The sequence below is a fragment of the Protopterus annectens genome, chromosome 7.part0, assembly GCF_019279795.1.
Source record: "Protopterus annectens isolate FY-2018-M chromosome 7.part0, PAN1.0, whole genome shotgun sequence".
Classification (NCBI taxonomy): domain Eukaryota; kingdom Metazoa; phylum Chordata; order Ceratodontiformes; family Protopteridae; genus Protopterus; species Protopterus annectens.
The window spans coordinates 1756795407-1756813143 of record NC_056739.1 but is presented as its reverse complement, the minus strand read 5'-3'; the positions used below and the strand labels follow the sequence as shown (position 1 = coordinate 1756813143).

At 40.1% G+C, this 17737-nt stretch overlaps 1 protein-coding gene across 3 annotated transcripts in view; it reads left to right on the top strand.

Annotated features, from left to right (window-relative positions):
* The window catches only part of LOC122807226 (aminopeptidase Ey-like), a 1536433-nt gene that overhangs the window by 703351 nt on the left and 815345 nt on the right, over positions 1–17737 (top strand). For all 3 annotated transcript variants that reach the window (XM_044078305.1, XM_044078303.1, XM_044078304.1), the window contains exon 7: positions 412–525. In XM_044078305.1, coding sequence (XP_043934240.1) covers positions 412–525 — 114 coding nt within the window. The remainder of the gene's footprint in view (positions 1–411; positions 526–17737) is intronic.

The following is a 17737-nucleotide window of genomic DNA, read 5'->3' as shown; positions in this document are numbered from 1 at the left end:
AATTCACCTTTATCATATGTATACACATAAGTAACAAAATGTTTGTTTCAAATCCATACTGTTGGGTTGATGAAGCATTCTAATGTTTTCATAAAGTAATAATTCAAGGCAAAAAAGTGCTAACCCCAATTATTTCTGGTGGGCCAGGTTACCAAGATGTGGAGCTATTATTACTGGATAATATTGTAAAATTCCAATGCTACAAGTCAGTATGATGACAAGAAACTAGCAGCCCTAGTCTGGTTAATATGTATCAAAGTACCACTTTGCACACATGAAATAGCCTGATTTACTGTTCATTCTTATTTAAAATGTTCTCTTAGATAGTCATGTGCATTGAAGTATCTAATTTTTCTGACAATCTCTCACACTTGTTTAACCAATCATTACAGAAGTCTCATTTAATTTCAGTGGTTTGGAAACCTTGTGACTGTAAAATGGTGGAATGATCTCTGGCTTAATGAAGGTTTTGCAACTTACGTCTCATACCTTGGAGCAGACTTCATTGAACCAAGTTGGAATATTGTAAGTATTTAATTATAATGTGTGAAAATATACTAATTCTGCAGTTTAAATTGTAATATTTGGATTTTAAAGGTTTTGTCTTTAGGTAGAGGAAAGCAGATGAACCTATTTTATGTTTATGCCATTTATAACAAGTATCTTAACATTTTTTATGTATTTAAAAGTCTGAATGGTGATCATATCAAAGCAAGATGCTTTTTTTTGAAAACTTATATGGATTGGTGGAGTAAACGGAACAGACTACATCTGGCCTGCTATGTGACTACATATACTAACTGTTGTCTTCAGCACCTTTTTTGAAGTATAAGCATTTTCCAGTTTACCATAACAAGACAGCGTAGATTAAAATTGAACAAATGACCTGTTTGTATTTGGAACTATACCTTACATGGAATATTGTTTGTCTGTAAAATCTGTATGTGCTTTACTTTTGCAAACCTTGTCAATATTGTAAGATGCCTGCAGCAAATATGGTCTTCTAGACTGAATGATTTATACAAGTAGAGATACAAGCTACTGAAACAGCTGCAGTATAATACAACAGTATTATTTTGGATGACTGACTGTACCAAGGTACAGCCAGGTAGTCGAATTATGTAATATAGAAAGTATGTAATACTTACAGGGCATAAATACCAAAGTATTTTGTCTTTTGCTGTTGATTTTATAATAAAATGGGATTTTTTTTAATTGAGTTCTTTCAGTATACTTTTCCCCTTTCTAAATTTGTTTCCATTGTTGTAGTCCATATGACACATTGTAACCAACTTACCTAATACCTGAGAACATTGCCTCCCTGTACTTTAGCATGTAAGCAACTTCTGTCTAGCTTTGCCAAATACTTGTGATTTCTTTGCTAGTGCACACATATGCTGAACAATTTATAAATATTGTTTTGCAGCTTATATTTCACTGCAGTAATATAATACTGATGCAACTGTCTGTTTCTGTTTATAGTGTACCTAACTTAATATTTTCCATATGTAATCAGTTCTTTGTTTGTAATTCTCTTTCCCCTAGTGGACTGCGTCTTGGTATAAAGGGGTCTTCAAACCAGTTCACTTAGCCAGTTAATAAGGCATAAATGAAATAAATAAAAATAAACATACCTTAGGATTCAGATAATCTTAAAATGATGTAGAAGCCTTATGGTAATCCTTTTTCACCCAGAGATTGATTTACCATTATGCCCACCCCCCACCCCCCATGACCCTTAGTGTAGATAGCAGTCTTGCTGGAGAAGCTGCATGCTAATACAGCAGTCCAGGGGAAATGGCTAATATCCATTTGCCATGCATCATCCCCAAGAAATGTCTGCAGCTGTTAGTTATGGCTACAGAGAAGGGATGTAATAATGCCAGTGGACCGAGTAGCTGACTAATCTACAGTATAACAGCTTACTTTTCCACAGGCTGTGATTTTTATTTTATTAAAATATTTGTTTTACTTTATTTGCCTAACAAAACAAATAAGAATGCACTTGGCTATAAGGAGGAAGAAGGGAATGAGCTCTTGCAGTAAGGATGAGAAATGAATTAAGCTTCTTTCAGGCAAGAATTGCTGCAGGTTTTGGTGACGTGAACACCCAAAACTGTTAAGCTAGGGCAGTTAGGAGAAAGCAGTTATTTAAACTGGGCCTGTGATATTACATTTCAAAAGGTGGTGCTGTTCATCATTAGATATAAACAGATATCAGTTCTTATAGTTTTACCACTTGCAAAATGTAACTTCAAGCTACAGTTTTGCAATAAACAAGGCTTTGCACATCTACTAGTGAACCCCCAACTACAACATTCTTCTTTCCTTTTCATCTAGGAAAAGACATGCAAAGTGGTAAATACAAGTTAACTCTGCTTTTTGTCTTTATTGTTATTTGATAACTGAGCTTGTAGTCCCAGTTAAATTACTTGTTAGCAAGGCTTGCATCTTCTTCTCAGTACTTGTGTGTAAAAGCAACTGCATCAGTTCAGGCTAAAGAAACATCCATGACTGCTCCCCCATCCCCATCATGGAGAGTCCATTGCCATGCAGTTCAACACTCATTTTATCCAGTTAGTTCTACCATTAATCAATGACCACCTTAGTTCACCCCTCCATCTTTCATCTATTCTTGAAAGCAGCACACTGTCTTTTAGATTTCAGCCCATCTCAAAATCAACCATAAAAAAGTTACTAGTCAAACTAAAAGCAACAACCTCAGCTGCCAACAACCTTCCTAGTGCGTCCCTTAGAATAGATGCAGAGGCAGTAGGCTTCCATGTCTCCATTCTGATCAACAAGTCAATAACTGAAAACTATGTCCCATCCATCTGGAATAAAATCCATTATTATAGCCCTTCAAAAAGGAGGAACATCAACAGAGTTAATAAACTGTAGACCTATTGCTGTTCTATCAACCCTCTCAAAAATCCATGAGAAAAGTATTCACTCTCAGCTTATGAAACTTATAATCAAACACAACCTCCTCTCTAACAACCAGCACAGTTTCAGGGCCAACCACAGTACTACTACTGCCCTCCTCAACTTAAGCATAGTAACCCAGTACAGAAATGTGGACATTCTCGTTTCTTCACTATTCCCTGACCATTTCAAAGCATTTCACACAGTATCCCTCCAAAAGATCCTTTCTTAACTTGCAATTCTACATCCCCTCTTTCTCTCCTGGCTTCACAGTTATTTATTTAATTGTCAGCAGGCAATTAAATGGCAGCAAAATCTTTCAGCATTTTAAACAATCGCTATTAGTGTTCCACAAGGGTCAATACTTAGCCCACTTCTATTTAATATGTTCATAAATAAACTTTACACTGTTTCAGCACTTGACACTCTTGTACAGTACACCGATGACTCATATCTGCTCTGCCCCATCCATAACAAAATTACAGGAAATCACTCTAAAATCTTTCACGGACATTGAAATATGACTAAAAAATTCTAGCTTGCTGCTTAATGCCAAAAAAAAGAAAAAAAAACAAGCTTATGGTATTTATTCCAAAACACTACATTAACTGGAAACACACATTTCATATTATAAGTGCATAGGTTGGTACTAGGCTATCGGCCCTAGGGCCTATACAAGCCTAGCCATAAGAATTCCCTGGCTATTTCTTCCCAGAATATTTATTACCTCAAGTAATAACCCAAAAATAGAAACCATAAGCAAAACTAAACTATTCAGAGTCATAATAGATGACAACCTCAATTTGATCACCACATACTTTCTTCTTTCAAACAAAAACTCACCAAAAAAATGTAATTCCTCTGTATGACCAAACACTACCTGACAGATCAAGCAAGGATTGCCTTAGCAGCAACATACCTCCTTCCTTCTCTATTATAAGCTTCCCCTAGTCGTACAAATATCAATACTGTACTACAAAATAGCTGAATTTGCAACCAGCCAACCATATAAACACACTACTGTCTTGCAGTAAAACAATTACATAGGTTTGAACTCCCACACCAGTTGACATGCTCACAACTGCTCATCTTCTGCAACCTATTGTACTCTCAAGATGAATGCCCAATATTACAAAATACTATATTGTATTACTCTCCCACTGGAGACCTTCGCTTTAGCAATAAAGTCTTACTATGCATCAGTAAGACATTCAACACTGCTGGAGACTCTCTCTACTCCCACTACATGCCAAAACTCCTGAAAGAAATCTCTGCACTGTTAAAACAGATAGAAAACTTAAATAGTTTCAAAACTTTGCTTAAACAGCACCTATGCTAGAGATTGCTCTGTTCTTCCTGCTCACCTGGATAGCCTTACTCAAATTACTTTTCTCCAATTCTTACAGCCACTTTGCTTCCCAATCTTTTGTACCTTATAGCTCCTCCTAATACTGCATTAATTCCCTAAACTCTTACACTTCCTTCTTTTCTCACACTCCACCACTAACTACTATTCCTCCTCTGTCCATTTATCCTCCTGCTCATTTCCATAACTTCTCATTTTATATAGCTCTCATCATCAATTTTTAAACTACATTACTACTTGTCTGTCTGTAAATTATTGCTAACTTCAAAAACACACCAGTTTGATCTTTTCCCTGCAGTCATCTTGCTATACATACATTAACTGTTATGGTATTTTATTTTTCTGTTCAATAATTAGCCAATTTATGTTAATTTCTCCCAGTGTGTGTGTGTGTGTGTGTGTGTGTGTGTGTGTGTGTGTGTGTGTGTGTGTGTGTGTGTGTGTGTGTCTGTGTGTGTGTGTGTCTGTGTGTGTGTTAAAATGATATGTTCATGTAAGAAGTATTTAAAAAATCATGAAAACCAGCTCAAGTACAGATGTTTTTGCCCTGCAATTATAAATTGATATCATGGGTACTTTAAATATAGAACTTTTGTCCCTGGGCCTCTGTTAAAAATGGGGTTTACCCAATCAGACTTTTCCTGGTCAACAAAGACAAATAAATATATAAATACATTTTAGTAAATGACCTAGTAGAAGGGGGTGTATTGACTTGGTGTTCATCCTGTAAAATGTAAGGCGATAAATCCATTGGCTGGAATCTAAGATCTGTAATTTGTGGTAAATGCCTTTCTTTGGTTAACAAAATCCCAAGCATAAACATGACAATATTATAAAAAAACACTGATACCCTACCAATATTTTTCCTGCGGTCATTATAACAAAAAAATACACAAGTTCAGACAGATCTATTAAAAATACTGATACTGATAATATGGTAGAAGTAGTAATTCGGAGTAGAGGTAGAGACAGAGATACAAATGGTGAAAAAATAGGTACAGTTGTTGTGTCTTTTGGCTTTTCCCGATTAGGGGTCGCCACAGCGGAACTCCGGTCCGCTAATGATTGGCAGTAGATTTTTACATGCCGAGTTGCCGGCCCTGATGCACAACCTTCAATGAAGGTGCGCCCATTCATGCATGTCTCCACACAGAAGACGCTCTAGCTGAGAATCATAGGTACAGTACAAAACATTAATACTGCTAGAATTGATAAACTGATTACAGAAGGTACAAATGCTACAAATAAAAGGTTCTTAAAGAGATGAGAATATGGAAGAGACAGAAGGAGAAATATGTTGAGAAAGGAGAAGAATGGCTTAGGTGGATCAAAGAAAATAAGAAATCATGATCCCCAACAATGTAGCGAGAGTAGACTGGAAGCAGTTCAGATTGGTAACAAAACTACTGCTGAAGACAGCCACTGCACAGGAAGTAACTCTCAAATACTAGTAATTGGAGATTCCTTATTAAGAAATGTCAAAAATATGCTTCCCAGGCTGGATAGAGTGAAAACTGCAGTCACATGCCTAAGTGCAAGTAATATAAGAAATAGCAGAGAAGGACTAGAACACCTATTTAAGATGTAAAGAGAAATGATGTCGTGTTTGTGGTCTGCAGGACCAGTGATCTTGGAAAAACTAGTGAAGTAGATCTTGAAACAGAAATCAATAAGATAATATTAAGCAAAGAAAAGACATTTTAACTTTTTGTTAACAATTGAGGGGATACAATAAACCCTACTCAATGTGCACTTGGCGGCAATGAGTTTTAGATTGCTGTGTACAGGTGCACACCACCGTGCAAGCAAGCTAAAAACTGTAGCATGCTAATTACACATAAGCAGCTGAATCGCATGCTAATCAACCAATGCAACATGGTGGAGCTATTCAACAACACTAAAGCAACCATGTAGACTCCATGCTGTTTTTTTCTGTGAGTTCCAAAACCTTTTGGAATACAGCCACAGAAAGTAGTCTACATGGCAAGAATGTTAGGGACTGCTGCTGCTTTAATTCATTTGTATATACTACAAGCTAAAGCCAATGATACTGCTGCTGCCAATAGACCTAGGGCAAGAAGGAGAAAAGTTTTTAGGCCCCATTTAACTTTTCACAACCTACATGACATGGAAATTGTAGAGCACTACAGGGTGGATAGAGACACACTACAGCAACTCTGTGACTTCTGCAATCCTGAACTCAGAGCCAGAGCCAGCCGAGGGGGAACCCATCCCACTGGAGACAAAGATATGTGTAGCACTTAGAGTCTTAGCTACAAGTACCTTTCAGAGGCAAACAGGGGACATGCTGGGGTTGTCACATTTATCAGTATCCAGGATCCTCCTCAATTCCTCAATGCTGTGCTCCAACATGCCAGTAATCACATATATTTTCCTCATAGTCCTGACGAGAGGGTCAGAAATAAGCAGGAGTTCTGCCCTGTAGCACACTACCCTGAAGTACTGGGTACCACAGATTGCACACATATAGAAATGAAGGCACCACCGGGGAGCAGGGCAGACTCAACATAAACAGAAAGAGCTACCACACTATCAACTGCCAAGTTGCGTGTAATGCCAAGGGAATCATGTTGAACATGTGTGTTGGTATCCCTGGCAGTTACCATGACTCATATATCTGGCACACCTCCCAACTATACTATATGATTGCTAGGGGGGATATCCCACAGGGTCATTTACTGGGGAATGCAGGCTATGCACTGGAGCCATGGCTGATGACACCAATCAGAAATGCACACACACCCAGGGAAAAATGCTATAATGAGGCACATGCTCAAACCAGAAATATCATAGAGTGTGTGATTGGGCTACTGAAGTCACTGTTCCGGTGTCTAGATACATCTGGGAGACTGCTGCAGTACAATCTATGGACATGTACTGTAATTTTCACAGTATGTCATGCTACACAACATCATCCTGATTAAACAGCTTCAGCAGAATCAGCAAGCAGAAGTGTAACACATCCCACCACCAATGCCAAGGTCACCACAGCCACTGGCAGACGAGTAGTCAGAGGGGGAACTACCAGCTGCTGTGGGTATAGGCATATGAAGGCATGCTCAGTATGTCCTTGCATTGGCTAAGAGACAATGCATAGCACACTCACTCACCACCTGGGGCCTAAGACCTTCCTCCTGTGTGCATACATATAGTAACATTGATGCCAGGCAACTCACACAACCTGTACCTCCCCATCTATTGGCTGTGTACTGCTTGCATCAGACAGAGTCAGCCCTTGAATTAAAATTGTGTCAACTGCTGCATTTACAAGCTCAGTCTTGAACCTGGAGTGTATTGTGTAATAATTTGAATTTCACTGACTGGTACTGTAAGCAAGTAAAAGGTGGGAGATTGTAACAGAAATTATCTTAACATGTGACAGCAGAGACTTATGTGACGTATATGTGTCCATTATTAAGTCATAGGCCTCAGGCATCAAAGATTCACACAGTCATACCTCACAAAATTACTGATCACTGCATGTCCTCAGTTTAGCACCATACATCTGCACTGGAAAATCATTAAAGAGAGAAGTTAGAAAGTAATAATACACATTGCAATTTCTGACTTCACAACCCTCATAAGATCATTCACAATAAAGTTGGGAAATGCTGATGCTATCAACTGTCTAACTTTCCAAGGCCAATATAAGTCAAAGGTAAAATTACTAGTTCAACACCACAAATGCAGATATACTAAGCACTAAGTCAGCTATACACCCTGAGCATCAGACACAAAGTATATGTATCCCTGAATTGAAAAGACAGAAAACAGGGATATAGCACAGTTATCATCACTTGCACAATGTGTTGTGTGTGTGTGTGTGGGGGGGGGGGGGTCAGGAGGCCTAGGCTGACACAAAAGGCCGGTGAGTGTGTGTGAGTAAGAAAGAGAAGCAGGCAGACATTTGGATAAATCAACAAATGGCCAGTAAGACAAAATGAGTTTTAAGCTGCATGGCTGAATCATGTAACTGTTGTTTGTGTGTCTGTTGGGGTCCAGCATCTGAAATTGGAGTGTGAGTGTCTGCATGAATACAGTAAAGCTCTGTGCTGCTTCTGCATCTTGGTATGTTGGACAGGTATGAACCATGCATGGTAGAGGTGGTAGTTCATTGTTGTTGTCCCCAACCATGAGAAATGGCTCTACCAGGAGTTGCACTGGCATGCCCAAACCCACGGTCAGATGCACTGCTGCTGCCTGCACATGATTGATTTCTGCTGGATAAGCTCCCTTCACAGGAATGCAAAGGACCATGACCCTATGGTCTGCCATGTCTGGGTGTGGACAACACACTTACTGACAGAGCAGTGGCAGTAGTGCCACTATTAAAGCATGATCAGACAAGGTCATGTTTGCTAACAGCAGATGATGTGGCTGACCTACACCCATAAGGATGCTGCCCCCCTCCCAGCAGATGATATATCAAAGACAATGCTCATTCCATGACAGTCACTCCTCGTTCCAACATATCATTCATCTGCTACATTAAATTGGCAAATCAGTGCAGGCAGTCACTCATGTCAGCCTGTGCCACATCTGTAAGACTGTGCATTTGTCTGGAGCATCTATGGGAATGTGCCTGTGCCTCCATGATGGTCTTAAACATATGTTGAGTGGCACATGAAGAGACACCTGGACCAGGTGAAGGAGAGACAGCAGGCCTCCTCTGAGCACCCCATCAACCCTCCTGAGTGGTACTCTGCCCACACTTTGGCTACAGCCAGAGTCAATGGGCACTGAAGTCACAGTAACCACACTTCCATTAACAATGGCCTTGCCGTCCACCTGTCCAATATCTGTGGGGTCACTGGAATGGGTAGGTGTAGGTCTACTGGCTGTATCCAGTGGAATCACAGAGGATGGCTTTATCTCAACCGTAGTGTCAGATTCACCCTCTGCACTGCCTGATTGTGCCTCCATTTGGTCAACATCATCATCAGAGTCTGCTGATACACTGACATCAAGTAGCAGAGCGCCCACACTTCCACTGTCATGATCACTTGTGATAAAAAGTAGCAAACATAGGAAAATAATTAATACTGACACTACACTAGTCCAATATATGCTAACAATTGAAAAGTGGTGCAACTATTACAGACAGCACAGCAATACATACAACAGGCCCGACATCAACAGCACATACCAAAATATTTCTTTAAATTGCTCAGCAGTCTTCTTCTTCTCCTTCTTTCGGCTTTTCCCGGTTAGGGGTCACCACAGCGGATCATCTGTCCGCTCATGATTGGCAGTGGAGTTTTTACAGTGTCGCGTTGCCAGCCCGGCACCCAACCTTCCACAGAAGGCACACACACATGCACACACTCACACCTAGGGCCAATTTATATATTCTTAGGTTCATAGGTAGGTACTAGGCTATCCGCCCTAGGGCCCCTACAAGCCTAGCCAAAAAAATGTACCCTGGCTTTCGTCACCCAAGAAAATTATTTTCCTGTGCCCCTGTTGAGCAGAGCCACAGAAATAATCCCTGGGGTGAATTTCCCATTTCCCATCCAATCATCAAGATTTTTCTTGAAGAGTGCTAATGAGGAGCTCTGTTTGACATAGATAGGTAGTCTGTTCCAGAGTATGGGAAGTCTCTGGGACAGGAATCTATCCCTCCAGCATGTTCTGTTTATTATGGTGACAAGGTTAAGGTCTCTAGAGCGTGTAGCTCGGAGGGATTGGGATTTCGTTAAGTGGAGCATGCCCAACAGCTCTGGGTTTGACATAGCTTTGTATGTTAGGCAGAGATCGCCCCTGAGTAGGCGATATGCGATGGAGTAAAGCTGTAGTTTTTTGAGACGGTCTGCATAGGGCATCTGTTTGAGGCCAGTAATCCTCTTTGTGAGGTATTTCTGTGGTCTTTCCAGTTGTTGTAGATGTCTTGTGAGGTACATACCAAAAGGGGAATTGTACTATATAATGGGTCTAATGAGTGATGAATAGAGGGGAACAATGACCTCTTTTTTTCTGGATGAGAATCCTTTTGTGATGAGATGAGCCACGTAGAAGGATTTCCTGACCACTGTGGCAATGTGATTATCAAAGGAGAGACTACTGTCCACCTGTGTCACAAGGTCTCATATCACATTTTCGGCATTAAGTAGACTACCAGCTATGTGGTAGTTCATGGGTACAGAGTTTTTACCAAAGGGGATGACAATACACTTTTTGGCATTTAGAGTGCCCAATCCACCTACTGCATCTCTTTGGGATGCGGGTGGAAACCGGAGCATCCGGAGGAAACCCACGCGACCACAGGGAGGACATGCAGACTCCGCACAGAAGGCACCCCAGCCGAGAATCAAACCGGAGAACCTCCTGCTGTGAGGCGACAATGCTAACCGCTGCACCACCATGGCCGCCCTTAAATTACTCAGCAGTACTGACATAAAAATGTTTGGGTTACCATCTGCAGATGAGATTCTCCTCTGCAATCCAGATGATCCTGTAAGAAGTTAAGCAAAAGGTAAGGGCAACATCATCAGAGTTAACAGTAACACAGGGGATAATACTTTTACCCCTTTATATGTCCATTAATTATACTTTTAACAAGAATGTGGCTGACAACTCCATCCTAAACTAATACATTTAGCAAACTTCAATCCCCCAAAATAATTCATGTGACACAGAAGTAACATATTGATTTCAATTGCTTTACTACACAACAGTATTAAACTGTTGAGATACCAAAGCCTACCTAGAAGTTCCTCCTGGGATGTGCTGGCTGTTCTGAAACTGTTGCACCAACATCCAGGACATGCATTACTGCACTTTCCTGGGAGCTGTCTGGATCCCTGATATTGGCCAGGAATTATTCATTTGGTGTTAGTGGTGGCTCCATAGCAGGCCCTCCAGCAGTAACCGTCTGGTCATGGCCACTGCAGAGCTGCTCTCCTCCATGCAGATGTGATCATGTCAGTGGCCCTGTGGCATACCTGCTCATATCCTGTCATAGCCTTCCACGGCATTCATATTATCCACAATTTGGCACCAATTTTGCATTCTCCATATCTCCCCATCCCCTATCATGCTGGAAGGTACAGTGTTACCTAAAGGCATCCACTATGACCTGATTATCAGCAGCAGTGAAGGAGTGTCTCTGAGGATGGACACATCTGGTTGGCATACTCCTAGATGTCCTAGAAGACAACAGAAGGATAATACACATAAGTATCACATAACTACAAAATTAGTGTTCCCAGATAAAACAGAATAGGTAGCCACTCAGTATTACCCACTAGAGAAACATAGAACAATCTATAGATGTGACAGCAGGCAGGATGCAAAAACAGGAACATAACATTAGCAACACATCCTTGTTTCTGCCAGTACAGTAACTCTCCCCCCTCCAAAAAAAGAACAGAGAATTGACACATTTTGGTAACAGACCATCTTTGAAATTCAAAAAGTGCTATCAAAGGAACTGTCCTTGAAACATTTGTACATATTTATCACAGCACATTCCATTTTCAAGAATTGACAGTCATGTATACCTGTGAAATGACTTGACAAACATGACCTTCCTTAGCATCAGCATATTTCTAACTAATGCATACAGATAAAAGTGTAAAAGCCTTTGGTCAGATTTTCTTAATTACATTCCAGCATATACAACATGTAGCTGACAAAATGCAAGCATATTGTCTGAAGCTCAATAATCTTATGTGCAGATATATCTCTAAGAAGTAGCATATGTTCAGTCCTCTGCACATAAGTCTCCTCACCATCAGTTTGCCTAGCTACACAGTTGCCTTTTTATATGGTGTAAATTCAGGGCTGTTAGCACGGTGAAAATGCAAATGAGATATGAACTGATTAGAATTGCTGAATCCTAAATACTTGGATCCATGTAGGAGATGTAAACATAATGCAGGCACTCTCTCAGTGTTTGTTTTAACATATTGCAACTGTGAATGATTACTGGTTGGGAGAAGGAAAACACAACAGCAATGCAGGCTGCCTTACATCCAGTGGGTGGGTCAAATTAGATCTACAAAGTGTCAGAAGTAAGTTTGTAAATTTAAGTAAGCAGCACCCAATTAACAGATTGAGATTGTGTACCGTAACATCCAACCTGCCCTAAACATATTGGCAACTGCATATGTTATTGTTTTCAGTTAATACCTTCAACATGTTAAGGCCAATGATATTGAATGGCTTACAGACTGCATGTCTCACATTATTGGTCAGAAAACTGAAGAATGACCAACAAACAGAGAGGTAAGACAGAGCTGTATATTTGCAAGCAATAATCATAACAGATTGTGTGATCACTAAGTGCACTACATCCACAAATAATAAATACACTAAAAACAGTTGCATGGTTTCATATTACTGTAGATGATGTTGCAGTTGGTTTTTTTTTTTTTTTTTTTTTGGTTGTAGAAGGATTTCAGTTCCTTGCTGCACAGCTGTTTGTTTTGCAAAGAGGAATAAGGCACCCATCCTGTATTCTGAAGGTTCATTGGAGTGAGAGTTCAAATCCAGATCTATGTAGACATATCTCATGTAAACCGACATTTTCTATTCTGTATGTTATTGAGTTTTTCCTCATTTTAACTACTTGTCCTTTTTTTCTTTTCTGTCTTGTTTTTTTTGGGGGGAGGGGCAGCGTTTGCACTATATGATGCTTAATGCAATCACAATAATGGAGGGAATGAATGGCAAGTTTCCTGTGCTTATCTCATTTGCACGAAGGAAGGCAGTGTGCAAAGTGGACAACTGGACCACACAGGAAGCAGACAGGACCCAGATAGCCAAAAATAGAAACTGGATACATTCTGTTGAACAACGCACAGACCTGATAAGCAGCATTACACAATAGTTAACACAGAGGCCCTAACTCATTTACTCCAATGGAGCTCAGGAAGTTTTCAGTGTAACTTCCAATGGGCAGATACAAAGCCTTTTGACAGAATCAAATTATGTCCTCACATTTCAAACAAATGTTCATATCTCTAGAACCATAGGGGTTATAAAAGAAGTATAAAGGGCAAACTCTTCAGCACAAAGCATTTCTATAATGGTAATATTCTTCAGGTTCTAGGCCTTAAACTGAATTTTATAACTCACAGTAAACACAGTAACTACTACATTTGTAATATTTTTTGAACATACAATATCTCAGCAACCACTCAAGTTACAGAAATACTGTCAACAGCATTATATTCATCTAACTGAAAGCTGTCATATGAGGCTAAGGATTTCTGCCTGTGTTACTTGCTTGTTGAGATACTTAGACCTTAGAAATAAGGACATAGGGAATCTCCAAACTCTGGGTCCCATGCAGTATGGGTTTGTGAAAGGTAGTTCATGCCTGCTCAACCTGATAGACTTCTTCGTGTCTGTCACCAGAGTTGTGGATGAGGGCAAGGTAGTTCACACAGCCTACCTAGATCTTGCCAAGGCCTTAGACACCATCTCTCACTTAGGAATCATAGATAGAGTCACTAAACTAGAAATAAACCCCTACGTAATAAGATGAGTTGCCAACTGGCTCACTGAGAGAACCCACACTGTGAAAATAGCGGACTCCAAATCTGACTACCGACCAGTTACAAGTGGTGTCCCACAGGGATCAGTCCTAGGTCCTCCCGTTTGGCATCTACTTCTCTGAGTGTTCAGACCAACACAAAGGGACTCTGGCTGACCATGTTCACAGATGATTGCAAACTGGGAGCCATTATTGATTCTCCAACTGATGTAGACATTCTACAAAAAGGCCTTACTGACACTAGTGGCTGGTGCCAGAACCATGGCCTTAAGCTCAGTACCAGAATGTGCATTGTCATTCCCATTGGGAAAAATTTGGTGCCCATGAACTACCTCATAGGCAGTAGTCCGCCAAACACTGAAGGTGTGATAAGAGACTTGGGGACGCAGGTTGACAGCAACCCCTACTTTGATAACCACATTGTCACTGTAGTCAGAAAGTCCTTCTATGTGGCACATCTCATTAAAAAAGGTTTCTCATCCAGGAAGAAAGAGGTCATAATCCTTCTCTACTCATCCCTCATTAGACCTATTATAGAATACAATGCCCCATTTGGTATGTACCTCACTAGACACCTACAACAACTGGAAAGGCCACAGAAATACCCCACTAAGAGGATGTTAGGCCTTAGATACATGCCTTATATGGACAGACTCAAAAAAACCCCAGCTATACTCTGTCTCTTATCGCCTACTTAGAGGCGATCTTTGCTTGACTTACAAAGCCATGTCTTACCCAGAGCTTCTAGATATGTTACACTTAAAGAAATCCCACTCCCTCCATACCACATGCTTCAGGGACCTTAACCTCATTACCACAATAAACAGAACATGCTGGAGGGACAGGTTCCTAACCCAGAGACTTCCCATACTCTGGAACAAACATCCCATTTACGTCAAGCAGAGCACTTCACTGGCCCTCTTTAAGAGAAAATTTGATGAGTGGGTGTGCAATATAAAGTTCACCCCAGGTATCACTTCAGTGGCCTTGCTTGACAGGGGCACTGGGAACTAACTTTGGGCAGCATGATGCCAGGGAATCTTCTTAGGTTAAGCTTATATAGGCTCCAGGGCCATTAGCCTAGTACACACTTATGAACCTATGAATTATATCTATATAAATTAATATTATTAAAACAACAGTTAATATCTATTTACCTGTGCTAAACAGAAGTCAAATATTAATGCAGTTGAGTTTACTACTGTGTAAGCTTTAAGATGAAATACTTTAAATTCTTGTACATAGCATGGTATTGAAACTATCCGTACAAATATGAACAAGCAATACTTGACACCTAGAAGCGTCAGTAGGAGTTAACTGCAGATGCACCTGGGGGCATCACTTGGATGTATGATTAGTAAATTAGGGAATTTCATGTAACTAGACCTGTGGTAGCAGGTGTAAGTGTAAGGCTGGAGTACAGATGGTCCTCGGTTCTAGTACAGGTTATGCAAACTTTGTTTTGATGTTGTGACACTGCAGTTTATAGAAATTAACTGAAACATGAACAAGTGCCATTTCAACTGTCTTGTGGCAACAGGTGTAAGTATAGGACATACCATACACATAGTTCTAGGTTCTAATACAGGATCTTCCATGCACTTTTACTGTTGTTGCACTTCCCATTACATTCATTCTCAGTTATAACACTTTAGATTGGAGCTGATATTAATTATATGTATGAAGGATTACACACTATTATTGTGTTTTTTATTCATCCATTTGATTATGTATTATCAAATTTATTATCAGATGTATGACTGAGGTATACTGTGTACTATATTTCTGTAAATATAATTCTGCTTTCTGGACTTACATGGCCTTCACATTTGCCTAAGGCACATACACAACTGCCTCTATATCCAATAACCCTCTAAGGTGACACACATACGAGTGTAAATTCATACTGTCACCTGCATTTATGTATGATGCCTGGCTATGGCTGATTAGCACTTCTGTGGCAATCATGGAAAATCACTGCTGTGGAAGTAAATGTTTTGTCTCTTATGTCTAGGTTTGAATCCCACAGGGTAAAAAGCAATCTTTTCATTCCTCACTGTTTGGCACTACTACTCTCCATGCAACATCATGCAAATGAGTAGCACAGTTCTACACACTCCAGTAAATGAGATAACTCGAACTGGTGGGAAAGCATCAGTCTTCATTGCTTTAGATCTGCTGGTAGATAGACATGGCAAGTGTTGCTGGGGAAGGTGCCAGGTTTAGGACACAGAGGTGGGGTAAGGTGTACAGGATATTCATTGGACTTCTAGTAAAGCATCATAACCGCGGGCATCTGCAGGGGACTATTCTGACTCCCAGTACAAGACTGAGGCTTGGGATAGTTTATCCCAGGCTGTATCCAGGGCCACTGGTATCCCGCACACAGGAAATCAATGTTGGCATCATTTCAATGACCTATAGAGGAATAAGAGGGATACACTTGACGATTTGATTGACAAATTTAAGACTGAGGAATTCCACATCTGTATAAGTATTAACTCAAGAGAGCACTGCTAAGATTTAGAAATCTGAGTATAGGCAAGACTGTTATGCCTAATGGTCTTCTGTTTTGTTTTGTTTTTTTTTTCCCAGCTGCCAGTAATTGGGAGAAAAAATTCTGAGCCCACTGGGCTAGACTGGTGAGACTGAGGGAGGAAAGCATGTGTATATATGCAGCAGAAGAGTTATTTTATCGCAGCATTAATAGTTAAAAATATCTTTTTTGGTATTTTATAGACTTGAATCAAATTCAGCATGCATGTCCCAACTGTAAAATCAAGCATGCATGCATTAGTTTGTAGCACAAACCACTTGTAAGAGTCCAATATTAGACTTTAGTCAGAGTTTGTTGTTCAAATACCACACTTCACAACTATACAATACTGTTATTTCTTCAATAATATTTACATTAAATTAAAAAATCTAAATTATCTGTATAACTGGATCACACATATGTGCAATACATGCACATTTCAAGTATTACGTGCTGCAATCTGTAGTATACTGTGCATCTGTTAGGAGGTGGTAGACTTAAATGTAAAAGTTAAGATAAAGTAGAGTTGTATAATTGTATTAATGCATTGTATGGCACTTATGAAGGTACTAATCTTATGTCTTCTTTTTCTCTCACCACAACTCTTATCTATTTTACTTTCTTTATCTCTGTTTTATTTTTATTTTTATTTTTTATTTTATTATTTTATAAATATATTTTTATTTTATTTGTACTGTATTTTATTTTTTCTTTTCTTTTCTTTTTTGTTACTATGTGTCATCAAAATCTGTCCATGTCATCCATGTGTATCACATCACTAAATACTCCACAGCACAGAGATGTAGGTCAGTCCCATTGGGTCAGCCTGCTGCTGCTCTACTGACTGAGAACTCATTCCCAGCATATCTCGGGGCCAACTGGGCAGCACTGCCTCTGTTGCCCCTGCAGTAAGTGATATATTTATGGAAACCCAGTACCATCTGGCCACCTGCACCCTCAGGTAGTCCTGCCATAGAGCCTGGTCCAGAGGTACCCTCCTGGAGCATTGGCAGAGGTGGTGATTTCATCATTGCCAGCGAGTTGCCAGGGATGGTGCATAGGGTGGTGTGTCTCACTGTTGGTGCATGCCTACTCTGGCTGGAGAGGCTGCTCTCCCTCATTTTGCATAGTACTTTGAGTAAGAGGAGGAGAAGGAGGAGATGTCAAGGACTACAGCCACCAGCAGAGTGAGGTGATAGTGATGACAGTTCTATGGGTGATGACTCGATTCTCTCTGTCTACCAGCTTGATGACCGTGGGCTCAGGATGTCCCCACCCTCAACCCAATCTTGATGTCCCCCAACCTTTTGTGTCCATCACCATCCTTATCTCTTGTCTTGTTTGTCTTGTCTGTCTTCAATTGTTTCCGCACTTACCCAACTTACCTGAC